The sequence below is a fragment of the Juglans regia genome, chromosome 9 (genome assembly GCF_001411555.2).
Source record: "Juglans regia cultivar Chandler chromosome 9, Walnut 2.0, whole genome shotgun sequence".
In the NCBI taxonomy this organism is placed as follows: Eukaryota; Viridiplantae; Streptophyta; class Magnoliopsida; order Fagales; family Juglandaceae; genus Juglans; species Juglans regia.
In genome coordinates, this window is record NC_049909.1 from 23078170 (window position 1) to 23095243 (window position 17074).

General features: G+C 33.6%; 2 protein-coding genes across 4 annotated transcripts; one reads left to right on the forward strand and one right to left on the reverse strand.

The window, feature by feature from the left end:
• Positions 1-1053: 1053 nt before the first annotated feature.
• Positions 1054-2033, reverse strand: LOC108992273 (vascular-related unknown protein 4). The gene is made up of 2 exons (XM_018966786.2): positions 1686-2033; positions 1054-1254 (listed from the first exon to the last, which is right to left on the reverse strand). Exons 1-2 carry the CDS (start codon positions 2031-2033, stop codon positions 1099-1101), a joined length of 504 nt encoding a protein of 167 aa, XP_018822331.2. The 3' UTR covers positions 1054-1098.
• A 7865-nt stretch (positions 2034-9898) lies between these two features.
• Positions 9899-16430, forward strand: LOC108992281 (homeobox-leucine zipper protein MERISTEM L1-like). Of its 3 annotated transcripts, none has more exons than XM_018966803.2 (11): positions 9899-10132; positions 10416-10574; positions 10721-10808; positions 11281-11832; positions 11974-12078; positions 13443-13643; positions 13745-13916; positions 14063-14340; positions 14962-15057; positions 15203-15566; positions 16114-16430. In XM_018966803.2, the coding sequence occupies exons 2-10, from the start codon at positions 10429-10431 to the stop codon at positions 15542-15544; spliced, it is 1980 nt and encodes a 659-aa protein (XP_018822348.1). In that variant the 5' UTR covers positions 9899-10132; positions 10416-10428; the 3' UTR covers positions 15545-15566; positions 16114-16430. The 3 variants fall into 3 exon arrangements, with proteins under 3 accessions (XP_018822348.1, XP_035549835.1, XP_018822340.1); XM_035693942.1 differs by having other exon boundaries at positions 9949-10132; positions 11296-11832; positions 16114-16208; XM_018966795.2 differs by lacking the exon at positions 9899-10132 and adding an exon at positions 10136-10202 and having other exon boundaries at positions 16114-16208.
• The last annotated feature ends 644 nt before the right edge of the window (positions 16431-17074 follow it).

Below are 17074 nucleotides of genomic sequence, written 5' to 3' on the forward strand. Positions count from 1 at the left end.
GTTAAAATTTGAAAAAATTATAATGATGAGTTGAGATGAATTGAGAGGAGTTTATCAACCAAACGAAGCCTAAACATTCTAACATGTTTGGAAGTCTCCTCAACCTGTTTACTGTTTAGAGATAACAAAAAGTGCCGTTTTGTCTTTTCTAGACTGCCAAACATCGTATCCATCCTCCTAATTAATTTGGGAATTAAATCTTTTAAGTACTGTCTACTGATCATCTCTACCTCAAACATGAATTTTATATACGCTCGAAAAAAAAAAGTGCTGTTTTGTCTCTTATAACATGAGTACTTGACCCGATCCTCGTGCCGGCCCAAAGCAGCTTGAAGAATATCTCTTTCTTTTTTTTTTTTTTCCTTTAAAATTAGATGTGGAGATAACAATTATTCTGACCATTTATGGAGCAATATTAATTAAAAGCAGTTTCTTTTTTCATTTTTTTACTAATAAAGTTTATATATCTTTATTTTTATTACCAAAATATATATATATATATATTTATATATATACCATGCATTTCGTTTCGATTGCGCATTGATGGATATCTCGTCAAATATTGCAAACATGATGGCCACTGATCAAACGGTTCTTAATTTATTTTTCTTAGCGGGAAAAGATAGGAAACATTTTATATGTTTTTGGTCTTTATTTATTTAAAAAAGGGTGTTTGTCAAAATCCTCCACCCCTTCATCATGTATTATTTCTGTATCATTTAATTATAATATGTATATGAGTTTGTCTTATATAAAAAACAGTTCTTAATTTCTGTTTTTGCATAGACAATCATCACAAGAAAAAACTTATCCCAATTAGATATTTTCAACAAAAAAATAATTATTTTCTATTAAAATGAGTAAATTATTATCGTAAATAATCTTTTTCATAAAAAATCATTTGTCACCAATAATTATTTTTCTTACAGTGTAGTTAATGGATCTCAAAATAAGTTATAATGTCTCTCAATTTGATTACATATAACAACAGCTAGCTGATCAGCATCATGACATGTATATATATATGCTTTTGTTCATGCACAGATCAGAGAGAGAGATGCACTGATATATATTGTGTAGATCATGAGGAAACTGGAATCATCCAAAATAGTTCATTATCCTAGAGAAAGGAACTAAGCAAAAGCCCCTCTTCTTCAATATTTCTGCGCAGTCGCAACAATCTCTTTCAACAAAATCCACTACTTCAGTTGATGATCTCTCGTCTATCTTTCCTGAAATGCGGACAGCTTTCTCCTGTTGAAAACAAATTACAAATTAAAGGACCAACTAGGTAATTGTTAGGTAATGTACATGAAATCATTCATCACGGCCACGGGCCACCAACAAAAGAAGAAGAAGAAGAAGAAGATCAAGAAGAAGGAGAAGAAGCAGAAGGAGGAGAAGAAGGAGAAGAACAAGAACAAGAAGAACAAGAACAAGAACAAGAACAAGAAGAACAAGAAGAACAAGAAGAAGAAGAACTTTTATTTTTCCCCAGAGAATTAATCTGCGAGTATTAAATTAAAAGATTTATTCATGATCATATATATGTAGTACGTATATACCTGTTGAAATCCTGATAAATAATAGTAATAATCATCGTTTATTAATTCTTATGCCCACTAAGATTAATAAAGAATTAATCTGACTATGAAAAAGAGAATATGAGATCAAACAAATCAGACCTCGGCCGGAGTGGTACTGTTCAAATTAGGAGAACTAGCAGTATCTTCTAAAGCATCGTGATCATCTACAAAAGCTCCTTTTGTTTTCCTCTTCTTGAAGCTCGATCTGTTTCTACTTTTAACCATAGACAAGCTTCCACCTCGTTCACTCCTTTCAGACCTTTTTCCGGCCAAAGAATTATTAGCAGCATCAGAAACCAGAGAAGAGTTTTCAAAACCAGACGAGCAATAACTGTATTGTTCTCTGCTGTTTTTGACTGAGAAATCCTCCAAGTACATAGTCCAACCACTCTCCTCTGGAGATTCAGAGGTTCTTCTTTGATCAGAACAAATGGAACACTTGTTCATAGAGTTCGTTGAATTTTCCATCCAAAAAGCAATAGAAGATGGAAGAAAGGATGAAACATGAGGTTGTTTTGGAAGCCGGTTTGAGAGAGCCCTCTAATTAGGAGGCATATTATATAGAGATCGATAAAATAACAAAGTATTGAGAATGTTGAAGCATATGATCCATTTAATTAGAATATTCTTGTGGGTCATATATAGGAAGTTGGGGAAGTTAAATGTAGATGCTAGAGAGAGAGAGAGAGGTTTGACATTTGCAGTACTTAAAAGTGATCGCTTTGGACCAGTTCTATGGTGATTTATTTGTTTGTCTCCTGAGATAATTTGTTTGCTACTCCTCCATTACATATTCCACTCGAGATCCGATGGTTTCAGTACAATGATTTAGCCGCCTAGGTTGCACAATATGTACTATGATCTTCTTTTCCAACAAGGTTCCATTCTCCCTATTCAAAGATCATGACCACTACTATATCTTCTTAATTGCGGCCTTCGAACCACGGCTAGCTATATGTCATATATAGTTTTTGGCAATTATAAAAAGTAAACTCATAATTAATATGAGATTTTGACTTGATTAATTCATATGATATGTTAAATTTAATTTATAATAAAATTAGTTATATAATCTAACGTACTACATAAAAATAGAATTTATTTTTTTGAAATATTTTTTAACTAAAATTACCGATTATCACCTTTCCATATGATCCCTTTTCTCTCTCTGATCAAAAGTAAAAAATATGAATCTTTCTCTTGATGATTTGTCAGCCATGCCCCAAAGTACCCACCATTAATATATAATATTGGACAGTTCTACAAAGAGAGAGAGAGAGCTAGCTAGGCGCAGTACCATTAAATATTGTTGACGATAAAAGACACTAAAATATATTTTTTGAGTCAATCTATCGATTGGACCAGACAACTACTATTAATTTGTGGAATGAGACTATCTCTCAAACATTTAAGAGAAATTCATAACTAGCTAGCCGCCCCACATGATTTTGTTCAAAAGTACGTGCATGTGGAAATTAGAAACAAAGCTAGCTAGCCACACCTCCATTTTCTAGGAATCGGTCCTTTTCAGAACAAACTAATTGCATTTGGCCATCAAATAGGACGAATGGAATTCCATCTAATGTATTGATGAGACCATTGACTTCGATATATATAGTCCGAACCAAACATAAAACAGGGAATATAAATGTTTTCGGAAAACAAAAGTTGGTTATGTCGATCATGATCATGGCCTGCTTATTAATTATAAGCTTTAATTTGAAACCTACGTACGTTTTTAATTAATCAGTACCTTATATATTTCGTATTTGCTTATAAGCTTTAAATCAATTATTTGCCAAGCTGGAATGCAACAGTACTAGTATTAACAGTACTACGTAGTACTCATTCTTATTATATATAGAGTATTCTATTTCTATTAAGAGAAGTGTTACAATAATAAAGAGATTTCATAAAAATAAACTTATAAATTATCATGATTTTATATGATACATGTTAAATCTACTTTACAATCTAATATTGTATAATATTAAGCCACGTTAGTTTATAAGTTTACTTTTATGATATCTCTTTGTAGTTAAAACATTTCTCTTCTATTAATTCTCCTATATATTTCACACATGCATGTATATATCTCACTAGCTCAATTATATATTTATATCTATCTACGTTTAAGATCAAATTATAATCTGGCCCGGACAATCACTCATTTTACAAATAAAGCTAATTAAATTTTATGCTACATTATTAATTAAGAAAAAAGTATACAAATTAATTAGTACCATCTTTGAGGCACTAATTTCTATATTCATTATTGACTTTGCAGCAGCTAGCTAGCGGAATGACATCAATTCTTAACCTGAAGATCTAGGCATGCAGATTTGATTCTCATTTAAAAAAAAAAAATGTAAATCATGATGTCAAACAAGGCAGGCCTAATAATGCATGAGGTCAAGCATTTAAGTCGCCCACGTATATCTAAGATATATGGATGTTAACCTAAAAATTAAAGTGGGTGCGCGCCTTATCATATAATATATGCATGCTAGCTCCCTGCTGGCCTGCATTCTCTATTTAATTAAGTCATGAACAGGAATTCATAGTTTTTTTTATTGTGCGTTATAAGTTTCGTTATTAAAAATAAATAGAAGATTATAAGCAGATAAAGAGGGGTTATATATATATAGGGCAATATCTCAGTAGTTTCTAATTATTGATTAATAATCGTTATACGGAGAAGTGAATTGAGTCGACCACTTATATTAATATTAAGAAAAATCACACATTGGATTATGCATTTTTGAACCAAATAATAATAAAATATTTTTATTTTTTATTTTTTTTCCTTAAAATTATTATTATTTTTTATATATTTTACAATTAGCACCATATGCTCAAAAATACAAATTCCATATATCTAAATATTACTAAGTTCATATATCAAAATGACCAATTTTATCATTAAATATTAATATGTATTAAAAACCACTTTGTATGATCATCAACTTAATACAAATTTCATATATAAAAATCATCTTAATATATACAAATTTTACAAAATTAATTTTAATGGGTAAGAGAGAAAATATTAAAAATAATGTTTGGAGAGTGAATAGTGCTTCTTCAAACTTGAAATACTATTCATAATTATGTAAAAATTTAGAGATGTAAAAATTAATGTAGATGAATTTAAAAATATATTATGTAAATGTGAAGACGAAGATAAATAATAAATATGAATAAATCATTGCTAGTGCTCTTTAGTAGGGCCGGCTGCAAGCTAACGTATAGTACTACTACTACGTACGCATGATTTTTGTCATGACTAGCTCTTTCAAAGTTCAATGTCATTATCTGTAGGGCTAAGGGTAGGTTTGGGGGGTGAGATGAGAATTTTGTGTTTTGTTTTGAAGTTTAAAATATTAAGTTTTAATATTATTATTGTTTTGGGATTTGAAAAATGTGTATTAAGATTTGAAAAAGTTGAATTGTTTATTATATTTTGTATGGAGATTTGAAAAAAGTGTAATGATGAGATGAGATGAGATGAGAATTTTATATTTTATTTTTGCCCCAAACCTGCCCTAAGAGCATTATGCAAGAAATGGGACATTAATGGCATATAATTCATACACGTGCGCCTTAATTAGTGCTTGCCAACACATGGCATGATTACGTGCGAAAGTTGCACGCAGACAATCACGAGTCTCCGAACTTCTAATTTTTGAATTGTTCACGATGATGATATTGATCAGAAGAAAACTGATGTTAATTTGAATAAGACCAATCTTTTAGACTAGCTATGGCGCCCTTTAATTTAATTTCTTAGATTATAGCTTAATTTAAGATTGTTTACTTCCAATAATACGTATCAAAAATTTTGAATCTTAGGATCTTAATTACTCACTTTGTATGGGGGTTTTTCTAATGTTTTGAATATCGTACCGAAAGTTGTACCGGTGAAGACACTGGAATGAAATATTTCGATATCGGTACCGTTTCATATACTATTTCGGGATAGTCAATATATGAATAAATTATATATATAAATTATATTCTAAAATAATAGTCTATATATGAATAAATTATATATAAATACATATATATAAATTAAAAATAACCTAGTCTGAATTGGGAGTAAAAAAATAAGCTTGTAGTTTAAAAAAATGAAAAAAAAAATTGAAGGCTAAAATATCGGTCAATATAAACCGAAATTAAGGCCAGTCTAGCCGGTATTTGGGCCGGTACGAAACGTATATGGTACCTGTACCAGCCCAGCGGCTAGTACGGCAAATATCTGCCGTACCGGCCGGTACAGTACGAGATTGAAAATAGTGATCCTACCCCCTTAAACTTGCCCAGGCAAGTGGGCGGAAGATAGAGAAAACTCTTGACCTCCTGACAACAAGCATGGATGGGCTTAATAGGGAACGTCCGCAGGGTAAAGCAAGTTAGGAAGCCACGCCACATTAATGGTATCACTACCTGAACTCCACGCCGCATTAATGACGTTACCCCCAGAAGTCACGCTGCATTAACGACGCCGTCCTAGAAGCCACGTCACATTAATGGAGTTTCTACAAATGAACAGTGGAAAAGACATAGGTTCCTCAGAGTCAATGATGGGTGATCCCCACTAGAAACTTAGTATAAAAGCCGATTCTCAGGTATGAAGAACTCTATTTGATTCCTCTAAGTTTACGCATAAACTACTAAAGAGATATATTGATTTTAGCATCGGAGACTCTCCAACCACCATCAAGGCCCCCTATTCTCCATATTTGCTCAAGGGTGTTGGTATCTTCCTAGATCTCGTTATATATGTCACTGCATGTTTGGCTACATGCTTATGGTACCTTAATATTCATGATTATTGCGCTAGCTATGCTTTTGGCTTAAAAACCTTAATTTGTCATCGGCAGAGACCAACATAATGGCTTTGGAGATGAGATATGAAGATAAAAAAAATTTAGTACCTTGATCAATACGAATTTTTATCTTTGTACTAAACTGAGTTTTGACCATCTTGAAGAATGTTTGAATTAAAAGAGGAACTTCAAACTTATTCTTGAAAAGATAAATCCAAGCAGCGCTAGTGCAATCATCAACAATTGTTAAAAAAAAATTGTAATCTTCAACAATAGGAACTGAAAAGAGACCCCAAACATTACAATGAACAAGGTCAAATGGTGAGTCAGAGAGATTATTATTATTTGGAAAATGCAACTTTCTTTGTTTGGCTAGTGGACAAACAATGCAAGGGTCATCAGACACAACCAAATTAGGCACAATTTTATTCAAGGGCATTCTTGAAATAGATGGATATCCTAATCGATTATGCCAAAGGTGAAACAATGAACATTTAGAGAAAGGAAAACAGGCATTTGATAACAAAGTATCATTGTTATTACAATGTTTATTGTGAAAAAATAATGGCAAATGAGGGTTGAGAAAAGTTCCTGGTTGTTGCAAGATATAGAGTCCTCCTTGTTGTCTACCCACTCCAATCAACCTTGAGGTGGTCAGGTCCTGAATTAAGCAAAGTTAAGAAGAAAAAAGACAACAAGTGAGAGATTGGGTGAGTTTACTAACAAAAATCAATTTAAAAGTAAAGGTAGGTACACAAAGAACATATTTAAGAACAAGATGTTCCAAAAGATGAATAGTAACAATATGTGTAGCAGGAACACATTGACCATTTGGTAATCTGACATAAGTGTTTAGAACAAAAGTGACATTTGTAAAAGAATCAATTGAGGAGACCATATGGTCTGTAGCCCCCGTATCAAGTATCCAACTAGAATTAGAAGGATTAAATGAAGTATGTCTATTAGAGTTAAAAACAGAATGTTTAGATGAAACAATACCATAAAAAGAATGAGGAGAATAAGCTACAACATTCATCACATGGCTAGAATCATCAGACTTATGCTAAGGATCGAGAGTGAGCATAGACAACAATTACTGATATTGAGTCTCAGTCAAGGAGAATGGAGATGCTGCTGAAGAATTATCACTGAGGATAACTTGGTTGGCCATGGACTACTGCCGCTGCTTTTGCTTGTACCCCGGAGGAAAATCAAGGAGTTTGTAATATTTCTCAACAATATGACTAGTTATTCCACAATATTTACAAATTGGTCGATCTTTATTAGAAAAAGATTTTACAGATCTCGAAGTATCAGAGTTAGCAACAAAAGCATGAGCATCAGCAAGAGGAGGAGTAACAGAAATTTCTCTCTATTGCTCTTCCTGAAGAACAAGAGAAAAAACCTTGTTAATCGGTGGCAAAGGTTCCATCAACAAAATTTGAGCCCTAGCCGAAGCAAAAGATTCATTAAGTTACAATACACTAGCAGCGATTTCAAAAGAAACCGAGTTAAGTAACCAAGAAATGACCATATTATTACAACGTAACCATGAAGAGAAAAGTGAATCAGTGGAGTCTGGTTTAAGAATCGTACCATCCACGAATCCTAACTTGTTTTTCGTAGAAATGGCCATAGTCATCGAACGAGACTATGTGTGATAGTTGTCTCTAAGCAAGAGTTGCGTGACCAGAACAATGCCGGGATTATTGCTGGGATGGAGGAATAAGGGACTCACAACATCTTTAGAAGAAGAAGATGAATTCAGAACAGCCGTTGCCATGAGGGAGAAGAGAAAAAGAAAACCCTAAAAAACGTCTGATACCATATCAAGAATAGGAAACTAGAAGGTTCTTGTATTGATGAATACCGAAACTTCCCAAATGTCCAAGTGAGTAAAAATAAAACTAATACAAGTATTTATACTAAGAGCTAAAATAAACCAGCCTAAAGTAAATACAAATGACATGTAAAGTATAAAATAAAATACAAATACATGACATGTAAAAAAACTATTTTACATCTTAATAATTTCTTTTAGATTTCTCTGACAAATCATCTGGATTCTGGATGTCAAAACGAACGAAATTACATTATGTAACCGAACGCAAGAGAATGAATGAAAGCTGGGGGCAGAAGGAAAGAGGTTATAACCTTATACGTACGTACGTCACATTTGAACAATCTATATATATATATATATATATGTTGGCCAATCTGAATCCATAATCATCCAATCTAAGCGTTTATTAGATAATTCTACCTTCTGTCCATCGTGCTACCTTGATGCTGTTCTTAGAGTACTAATTGCTTTCTGCAGGTAGCTGTATTTGTTGCAGTTTAATGTCCAGTACTGTGCTGCATGCGTGTTCTTTTGCTCTTCTTCCCTAGCTCGGTACTGTAGCTCATGAGAATTTTGCTGCATGTCATTTGATGCTGTCTATTGTACATTAATGTTCTGCTTGTTATCTTGATGGTTTGATTGATGCTGGTGCCCGATCAATGTTCTACATATATGCACCAGCTGGTTGCAAGGCTTTATAAGTAAGGCGGTATATATCTTGTCTGGAAATGTTCTTTGTTGCCACATTCATCTGAACTTTCCCTTTGATCGATGGTACTACTACTGCGCATGCTGACTGCTAGTACTGGAGTTCCCTTTGAAGCTATTCTCAGTATATATCTGGCTTCTTTGGTGAATGTTGGACGTTATATCAAAGAAATTTCTTCGATCGGTTTCCCTTTGATGATGCTGATTACGTGGTCTGATCTTGTTGTGACAGTTCATTAATGCCAACTCTTGATAGACTTTTGGAGCCTCTCTGCAGATGGAATACTCGGGGTATTAATTTTGGAGAATTTGCTGTGTATTGACTACTTAGGTTTGTACTCAGAAAAGTTCACTCAATATAATTTCTTGGCGTTTAGCAAAAACACTCTGGGTATTTTTTAGATCCCATTTTTGGTTAATGAGATTTGAATTACCCCCCAAAAAGAGAGAATTCTACAGCTATCTATTTGGCTCTTCTGAGGCAGTACTACTTTATTTTATATATATATATATATAGTTTTAGTCAAGGTTTAATTACCATATATTAAGATGATAATATTTAATTGATTCTTAACTCCAAAACTTTTCTTTTTTCTTTAAAATGGCATTCCTTCGTCAAAATTATTCTATCAATAAAATTGGGGCATAAGTCATCTTTTAAAAATAATATAATCAATTGGTTAACAATATTTTTTCGGCACAAAAATCTTTAATTTGCAGGATCGACAGCCATATATATATCAAATGAGGGATGCTACAAATTCATGTATGCTTAGATTTTGAATTAGGAATATTCGAAATCAATATATAATTTGGTCTCGTGAATTAAAGAGACCAAAAGAAAGAAAAAAAAAAAAAAAAAAACAGACGCCTACGGAAATTCCGTGCTAATTTGAAATTAAAGCTGGTATTAGAATTATATATATACTTTCACAAAATCATTTTCTAATTAACCTGAAGCCCGCACTCTCAACAAGTAAAAGTGAGCGAGCGATAAAATCTTGGTCCTTGTACGACCCCCTAAAACCTACCAATCACGGAGAAGCAAACAGCAGCGTAGGGTCTCAGGTGCCTTTCACCTGGCAGTGCACTCAGCCCAACAAGTGCAAAACCCTGAGTACTCTTATAATTAAGTACTTCCATCAAATATTGCCAAACCCTCCTTGGTATGCAGGAGAGAGAGAAAGAGAAAGAGAGAGAGAGAGAGATACGTTACAATATTGATCATTATCATCTGTATGAACATGAGAATCTAACCTGAGTTTTTTTCTTGATTTTCTCTCTTTTTTTGGAATTTTTGTGTGTTTATTCTTCATGTATTTTTTATTCTTGTCGATCATGTAATTAATCGTTTTTTTTCTTTTCATTTCAAGTGGTTTATGTCGATGTTTTCAAGATAAGATTACAAATGATAATGCAGATTATTATACGTATTTCTACATGTTACAGCTAGGCGCTGAAAATGGATGGGTCTGGACTGTCTGGTAGTGATGATACTCGGAAGACCGATGACAATGACTCCATGTATGTTACGGAGCATGAGAACACTGATTCTGAGACGGATAGTGATAGTACCGACAGCGGTGCTCATGATCTTGAAGATTTGAAGTAGGTCTTTTACAATTTATGAAGATGGAGAACATCTTGCACGTGTTTAATTGATATATATTGTTGTGTGTGTTTTTTTAATGTTGTGGGCATCGTCTTATTGTAAATTATTTGATTCTAAAGGCTTTAGGGTTTTTGGTATACAGTGATGTGGAAGAGTCTCCACTAATTTCAAGAGAGAAGATGGAGACTGAAGGCGGCCAATTAGGGTTTGAGCCTTATGAGATTTCAAAGGTAAATTGGGCTTATATATAATTATAACTAGCCTAAACAGTCTTTAAAGAGAACCCTAAAACCAAAACCTCGATTTTACAAACATGGATCTACTGTAGAAGTCCCTTGAAACTAGTATATATTGGCATATTCCCAATGGGGAAAAACCCTAACCTGGAATTCTAATTAAGAACTGAAGATGATTAATCAGACAAGAAAAAAATCAATATATGGTGAATCGTTTTTATCTCTTGTTATAGGTCTGATTGCTTTCTCTGGCTCCCAGCTTTGATCACTTTCCATGAAACTGTGGGCATGCATCATGGTGATCTTGTGTCTATAATTTGATATTCTCATGTTGCATATTGTTAACCTTTTTTCATTTTTTCCTGGTTTTTGGATTTGGTGCAGATTGTGAAATGTTAATTTCTGGATGTCTATCGATCACAAGTTCTTAATTAACATATTCATACTCTTTTTCTTTTATTTAAAGCTGCCCCAATTACAGGAAAATGGCAGCAGTTCACAAAACAATGAAGGTGCTGGTCGCTCCCCTCGACAATCACCTGATCATCAACATTACCACTCAGACTGTGGTTCAAACTCAAATGCTCACATTCAACGAGCAAGTGACCTTCTTATGGCAGTCTCAGTGTCTGCCGAGGTAAACAAGATGAAAATCACTGAGGTTGCTGTTTCTGCCATGGAAGAGTTAGCAAAAAAAGCCCTCGCTGGAGCACCTTTATGGCAGCTCCAAGAAGATGGAAAAACTGAGGTTCTGAGTGACTTAGAATACATGAGGGAATTCGGGCATATTGATGCCACATTGATGGATATAATGAAAATGGTTGAGGTCGGAGAACCCCGACGTCTGCCAATTAGTCTGGACACTAGTACCAATTCCGGGTCTTCATTTGAAAGTGAATACAGGCCGATTTTGCCTCAGGAATTACTAGGACCAGAACCTCTACACACTGAAGCTTCACGTAAAACTGGTCTTATTAGAGTAAATCCACTCAGCATTGTTGAATTGCTTATGGATTTGGTAGGTTTTAATTTGTTTTCTCCAGTACTTAAGTTTCATAGGTTTCATGAACAATATATCAAGCTCGTGTATAGTAGTATATATATGATCACCAGTGCCCCTGCATGCATATAATTCTTTCCCTTGTTTGATAATTATCAGAAACAGTGGTCATCGGTGTTTGCCAATATCGTTTCCAAAGCAATGATACTTGGAGTATTATTCTCAAAAGGAATGGAAGGGAACTATGATGGAACGCTACAAGTGGTAACATAAATCTTTTCCCCATTTCAAATGCTTGAATGCATATATATATATATATATATATATATATATATATAATATATATATATATATATGCAGATCACTACGAGTACTACTAAATTATGGAGACAGAATCCGTACTTATATACATGACTGCATTTTATAAAATTAAGTCTGTAAGAAAGATTATTACATATATAGTAGTACTATTGAATCGAGATCTAATATTAGACATATTTGATAAGAGAAATGATATATACCGATATAAGATGTGCAAATTTCATATACTTCTTTAAAAAAAAATGAATCAACCTAAAATCCACACAAAAAAATCATTTTTTAACTTCAGACTCCACTTTTTTTCAGAATAAATGCACTGATCAGTTTGCACACCCTAATATTTATCTTGCATTACTCATTTGATAATTTACAGGTTCTCATATTATGAAAAAAAATGAAAACTGACCAATAAATTTAATGTTGATCGATCTTCCTATATATTAAGTCAAGCATGCTCGATTGTTATGAACTCATTAAGTAGAACTCATTCTTGAAAACTGGCTTACAAGATAAGGGTACCTAGGAGCTTATAAACCACAAATCAATCTCATACTTAGTTGATGTGGAATCGTAATAACCACTTCGCTCCACAACCGACGTTCATGGTCGTCCCAGCGCTCACACGGGCTAGCTGTGCGCTAAGTCTTTCCCAACTCCAAATGAACACTGTCATGCCGACATCACCCCCCGTGCCGCACGATTGCAACCATGCCAACATGGACTGTATACGTGGGGTGGCTCTGATACCATTTGTTATGAACCTACTAGATAAAACTTACCTTTGAAAACAGACTTACAAGGGAATGGTGCCTAGGGGCTTATAAACTACCAACTAATCTCATACTTAGTCAATGTTATGGTAACATCGATGTTCTAATAAAGTTCATGACATATCTTGTGCACGCGCACGCAGTACATATACATACACTAACGAAGAAACATCAGCTATATATCAACCACTTTATATATAGGCAAGGCGAAGGCGAAACAGAATCTTTACATATATATGTATGTATGTTCATGTATGTATCAACCGGCTGTTGATGGGAGAGGACATAAATTTTGTATCTGCCATTATCATTATAATTGTTTTCTTATCTTGAAAAGATCGACATAAATTAACCATGCACTTGGAATGTAAAGATTTTTATATACCTTCATTTTTTCTTTCACTCTTGTTAAACTCATTTGCCAACATAATTATGGTTCTTTGTCAATATTAATTTAGCGAAAGCTTTCATTTACCATTATTAGTTTTTAAGAAGATTCAACAGTACTGAAAAAAAAATATTTTTTTTTTCACACAGATGACAGCGGAATTTCATCTTCCATCTCCACTTGTTCCAGTTCGAAAGAGTTATTTTGCAAGGTACTGTAAACAGCTATATCCTGGAACCTGGGGAGTCGTTGATGTCTCTGTGGAAAACCTATTCCCTACTCCCTCAATAAGATTTAAAAGAAGACCATCAGGCTGCTTAATTACAGAAACGCGAAATGGATTCTCTAAGGTGGGATCACTCTCGTTATATATCTAGCTAGCTAGTTTGGTTCAGTAGCATTCAATGATCTTTTGCTGAGATTTTGATCATGATCTATATATAAATATTAGGTTATATGGGTTGAACATATGGAAGTGGACAATGTAGCGGTGCCCAACATTTTTCAGCCACTAGTCGCATCTGGTTTTGCATTTGGTGCAACACGTTGGGTTAACACTATTGCTCGACAATATGAACGGTTTGCAGCCCTAATGGCTAGAAGCACCCCAGCTGATTCTGGCGGTAAAAAGCATATATATACCACTTTGTTCCTTGCATATGCATGTGTCCATGATTTTAAATCTCCTAATTAATATACTTTACTAATTAAACGGAGGTTTAAACAATTTAATGATCAAGCTGGCTATTAATTAATTCTTATTGGACAGTACTAATACCACAAGCTGGGAGAACAAGTCTGGTGAAGCTGTCTGAGAGAATGATGAGAAACTTTTGTGCTGATATTAGTGCTTCCACAACAAACATATGGACGCCATTACATATACTTCCTGGTGCTGATCAAGATGTGAGGATCATGACCAAATTCAACGTAGATGATCCTGGAAAGCCTCCTGGTGCTTCGGTTGCTTTTGCTACTTCCATCTGGCTTCCTGGCTCGCCGAAGTTTTTGTTCAATTTCCTTCGTCATGAGAGTACTCGAAGCAAGGTATGCTTAGATTATTAACTAGCTAGCCTGTTAATGCCTAGCTACCTCTGGTTTATCGTGTTCACCCCTGCTTGAAATATTATATATGTTTTGGTTCTATGCATGGGTGGAGGAATGTGTCAGTTAATATACATTAATGGTAGAAACTCCTATGAATTACTTTCTTTAATCATGTGTATGCTTTGAGTACGTACTCAAGAATTCATGTAGACAAAACGCTACCCAATCCCCATGCTAATTCTAACTAATAGTAATGATATCTAGAATCCAATCACAAATTATACTTAGTATTATCCAATTTATATACCAATGGTTAACTAGGCCATTAAAATAGCCTACAAGACTTACCTATTTTATTAATTTAGCTACATGATCTATGCTGCGTAAGCCATCATTTTTTATCACTATTGTGGTCTATTTACGTATATTATTATAAATTGCTCCCGAAACAATATTTATTTGTTTATATTTCTTTTCAATTAACATTGTTGCTGATTTTTATCAAAAAAAAAAAACATTGTTGCTGATTAATTACTCTGACTACTCATACACGAACTATATCTATCCTTTCTAACACTAACAATCAATATCATGTTTGTAATGCAAATCATGTATATATAGTGGGATATCCTTTCACATGGACACACAATCCGGGAGTTTGCATACGTCGTTAATGGAGAGAATCCAGGAAACCGCACTTCTATAATGCAAGTGATTGTAAGTTTCGCAGAATGAATTAGTACCCCTTTTTCCATAAATACCTAGCTACTAGATAATTAAAATTCCAATGTACGTACGTACGTTTCAACCAAATTGAATATCCTTGCAGTTTTTCTGAATGTTTCTTAATTATTTGTACTAGTCGTCGCCTGTCCTGTATCTGCAAGAGAGCTACACAGACTCAACAGGCTCCTATGTAGTTTATGCACCACTCGATGCTTACGCCATTTCTATGGTCTTAAGTGGTGGAAACCCAGATCATGTGGTTATCTTGCCCTCAGGGTTTGCTATACTCCCTGATAAGGCCACATTGGAAGGACAGGACAGTAGTGGGAGTCTTCTGAGTGTTACTTTCCACATCATTGACCGTGCATCGATGGATGGTTATGTCCCTCCTGAATCAGCACATATCATGTTCAAAATCATCATGGAAACTATCGTCTCTATTAGGGCTGCTCTCACTTCAAATCTACCAAAAAATTGAGCTGCAGCTACAAATAATACTGGTAAGTTCTTAGTCAAAACTTTTCCATTTTCTGATCAACTGTACACTCACGACTTGTAATATATATATATATATATATATATATATAATATCTGAATATTCTTTACTTGAGTTGTAGGGTTTTTTGTTGCCTAGCTAGATGTAATGCTAGGGTTTTGATGTCAAGGTTTGATCTTGGTACTTTCTAAGTTTCTTCTTTCAAGGTTTGGATTTGATGCCAATATATATGGCTTCATTTTGTTCGAATATTCTAGGTCGACTCTATTGAGTGTGTGTGTGTGTGTATATATATATAAGCACCTTGCTAAAGAAATTATAAGCTGATCATGTTTAATGTTTGACACTGATGAACAAAGATTCATCATCACATACACAGTACTTCTCACGTAATCATGTCCTCCTGATCTCTCCGCCTATTAACCCTACCTGCAAGATAAAACGCTGAAACTGCACTGCATACATGAGCAAGCTGTAGTTCAATCCCATCAATCTAGCTTACACCAGTTTGGCAGTATGTTTTAACGTCTGATCTGTTAATGTTGCTGCAGTTACGAAGAACATGCTCGAAGTGGAGCAAACGACAGGAAATATATATGCGCATGCATCATTAACCATTCCCTTAAGGAAAAGTAGAGGCCGGCCGGGAATATTATAATAATAATAATAATTAATAGCAGCTGATCGTTGCAATATTTAGATACTGAATTTATAGGTTGTTTCATCGATCTTTATAATTTCGTGTTGTATCTTTGTGTCATGCTGTATAATGCAGTACTGCTGTTTATGAAAGTACTTTACAAAGCTCATTATACTGTAATATTTGTTCTAACTTTTATTGGTTTTATTATATCTCTAGACTTTTGTACGTGTCATGCTGTATGAAAAAACTCAAAAACGTACGTGATATGGGTTGTCTCTTGAGCTACTCATAATTGTGGTATTTTTTAAGAATTATAGATCAGGCAAGTTAAATATTGCCTATAATAAAATATGAAAGAATCTAATTGTAAGTGATTTTACATATTAATTCGTACATCTATTTAATATGATTAGTCAGAAAGTAGATTTTATTAAAAATAATACTAATTTAAATTTAAAATATAAAGACAACAACATTAATACGCAGAATAGTACTCAAATTTACTTGTACATAACAAAACTCATAAAAGATTAAATCATGCATATTGAGTCATTTGCATATGCATGGAGCTAGCTAGGTTGACATATCATGTACTCGTTAGCATTCATATTTTGAGGCTATATATCTGATCATTATTTCAACTTGTTGATATTATATATATATATATATATATATATATTTATAGAGTAGCTTTTGAATATGTTATTTGAGGCAAAACAAGAATTTTCAATTTTTTTCTCATTATTTCTCAACTTTTCTTGTGACTAATTTCATTCCTAAAACATTAGTACTCATATACAACAATTATTTTTCATTTCAAGTTTTCAATTTTTCATTTAATCATTAGTTCTTTATTACTCAAATATAAA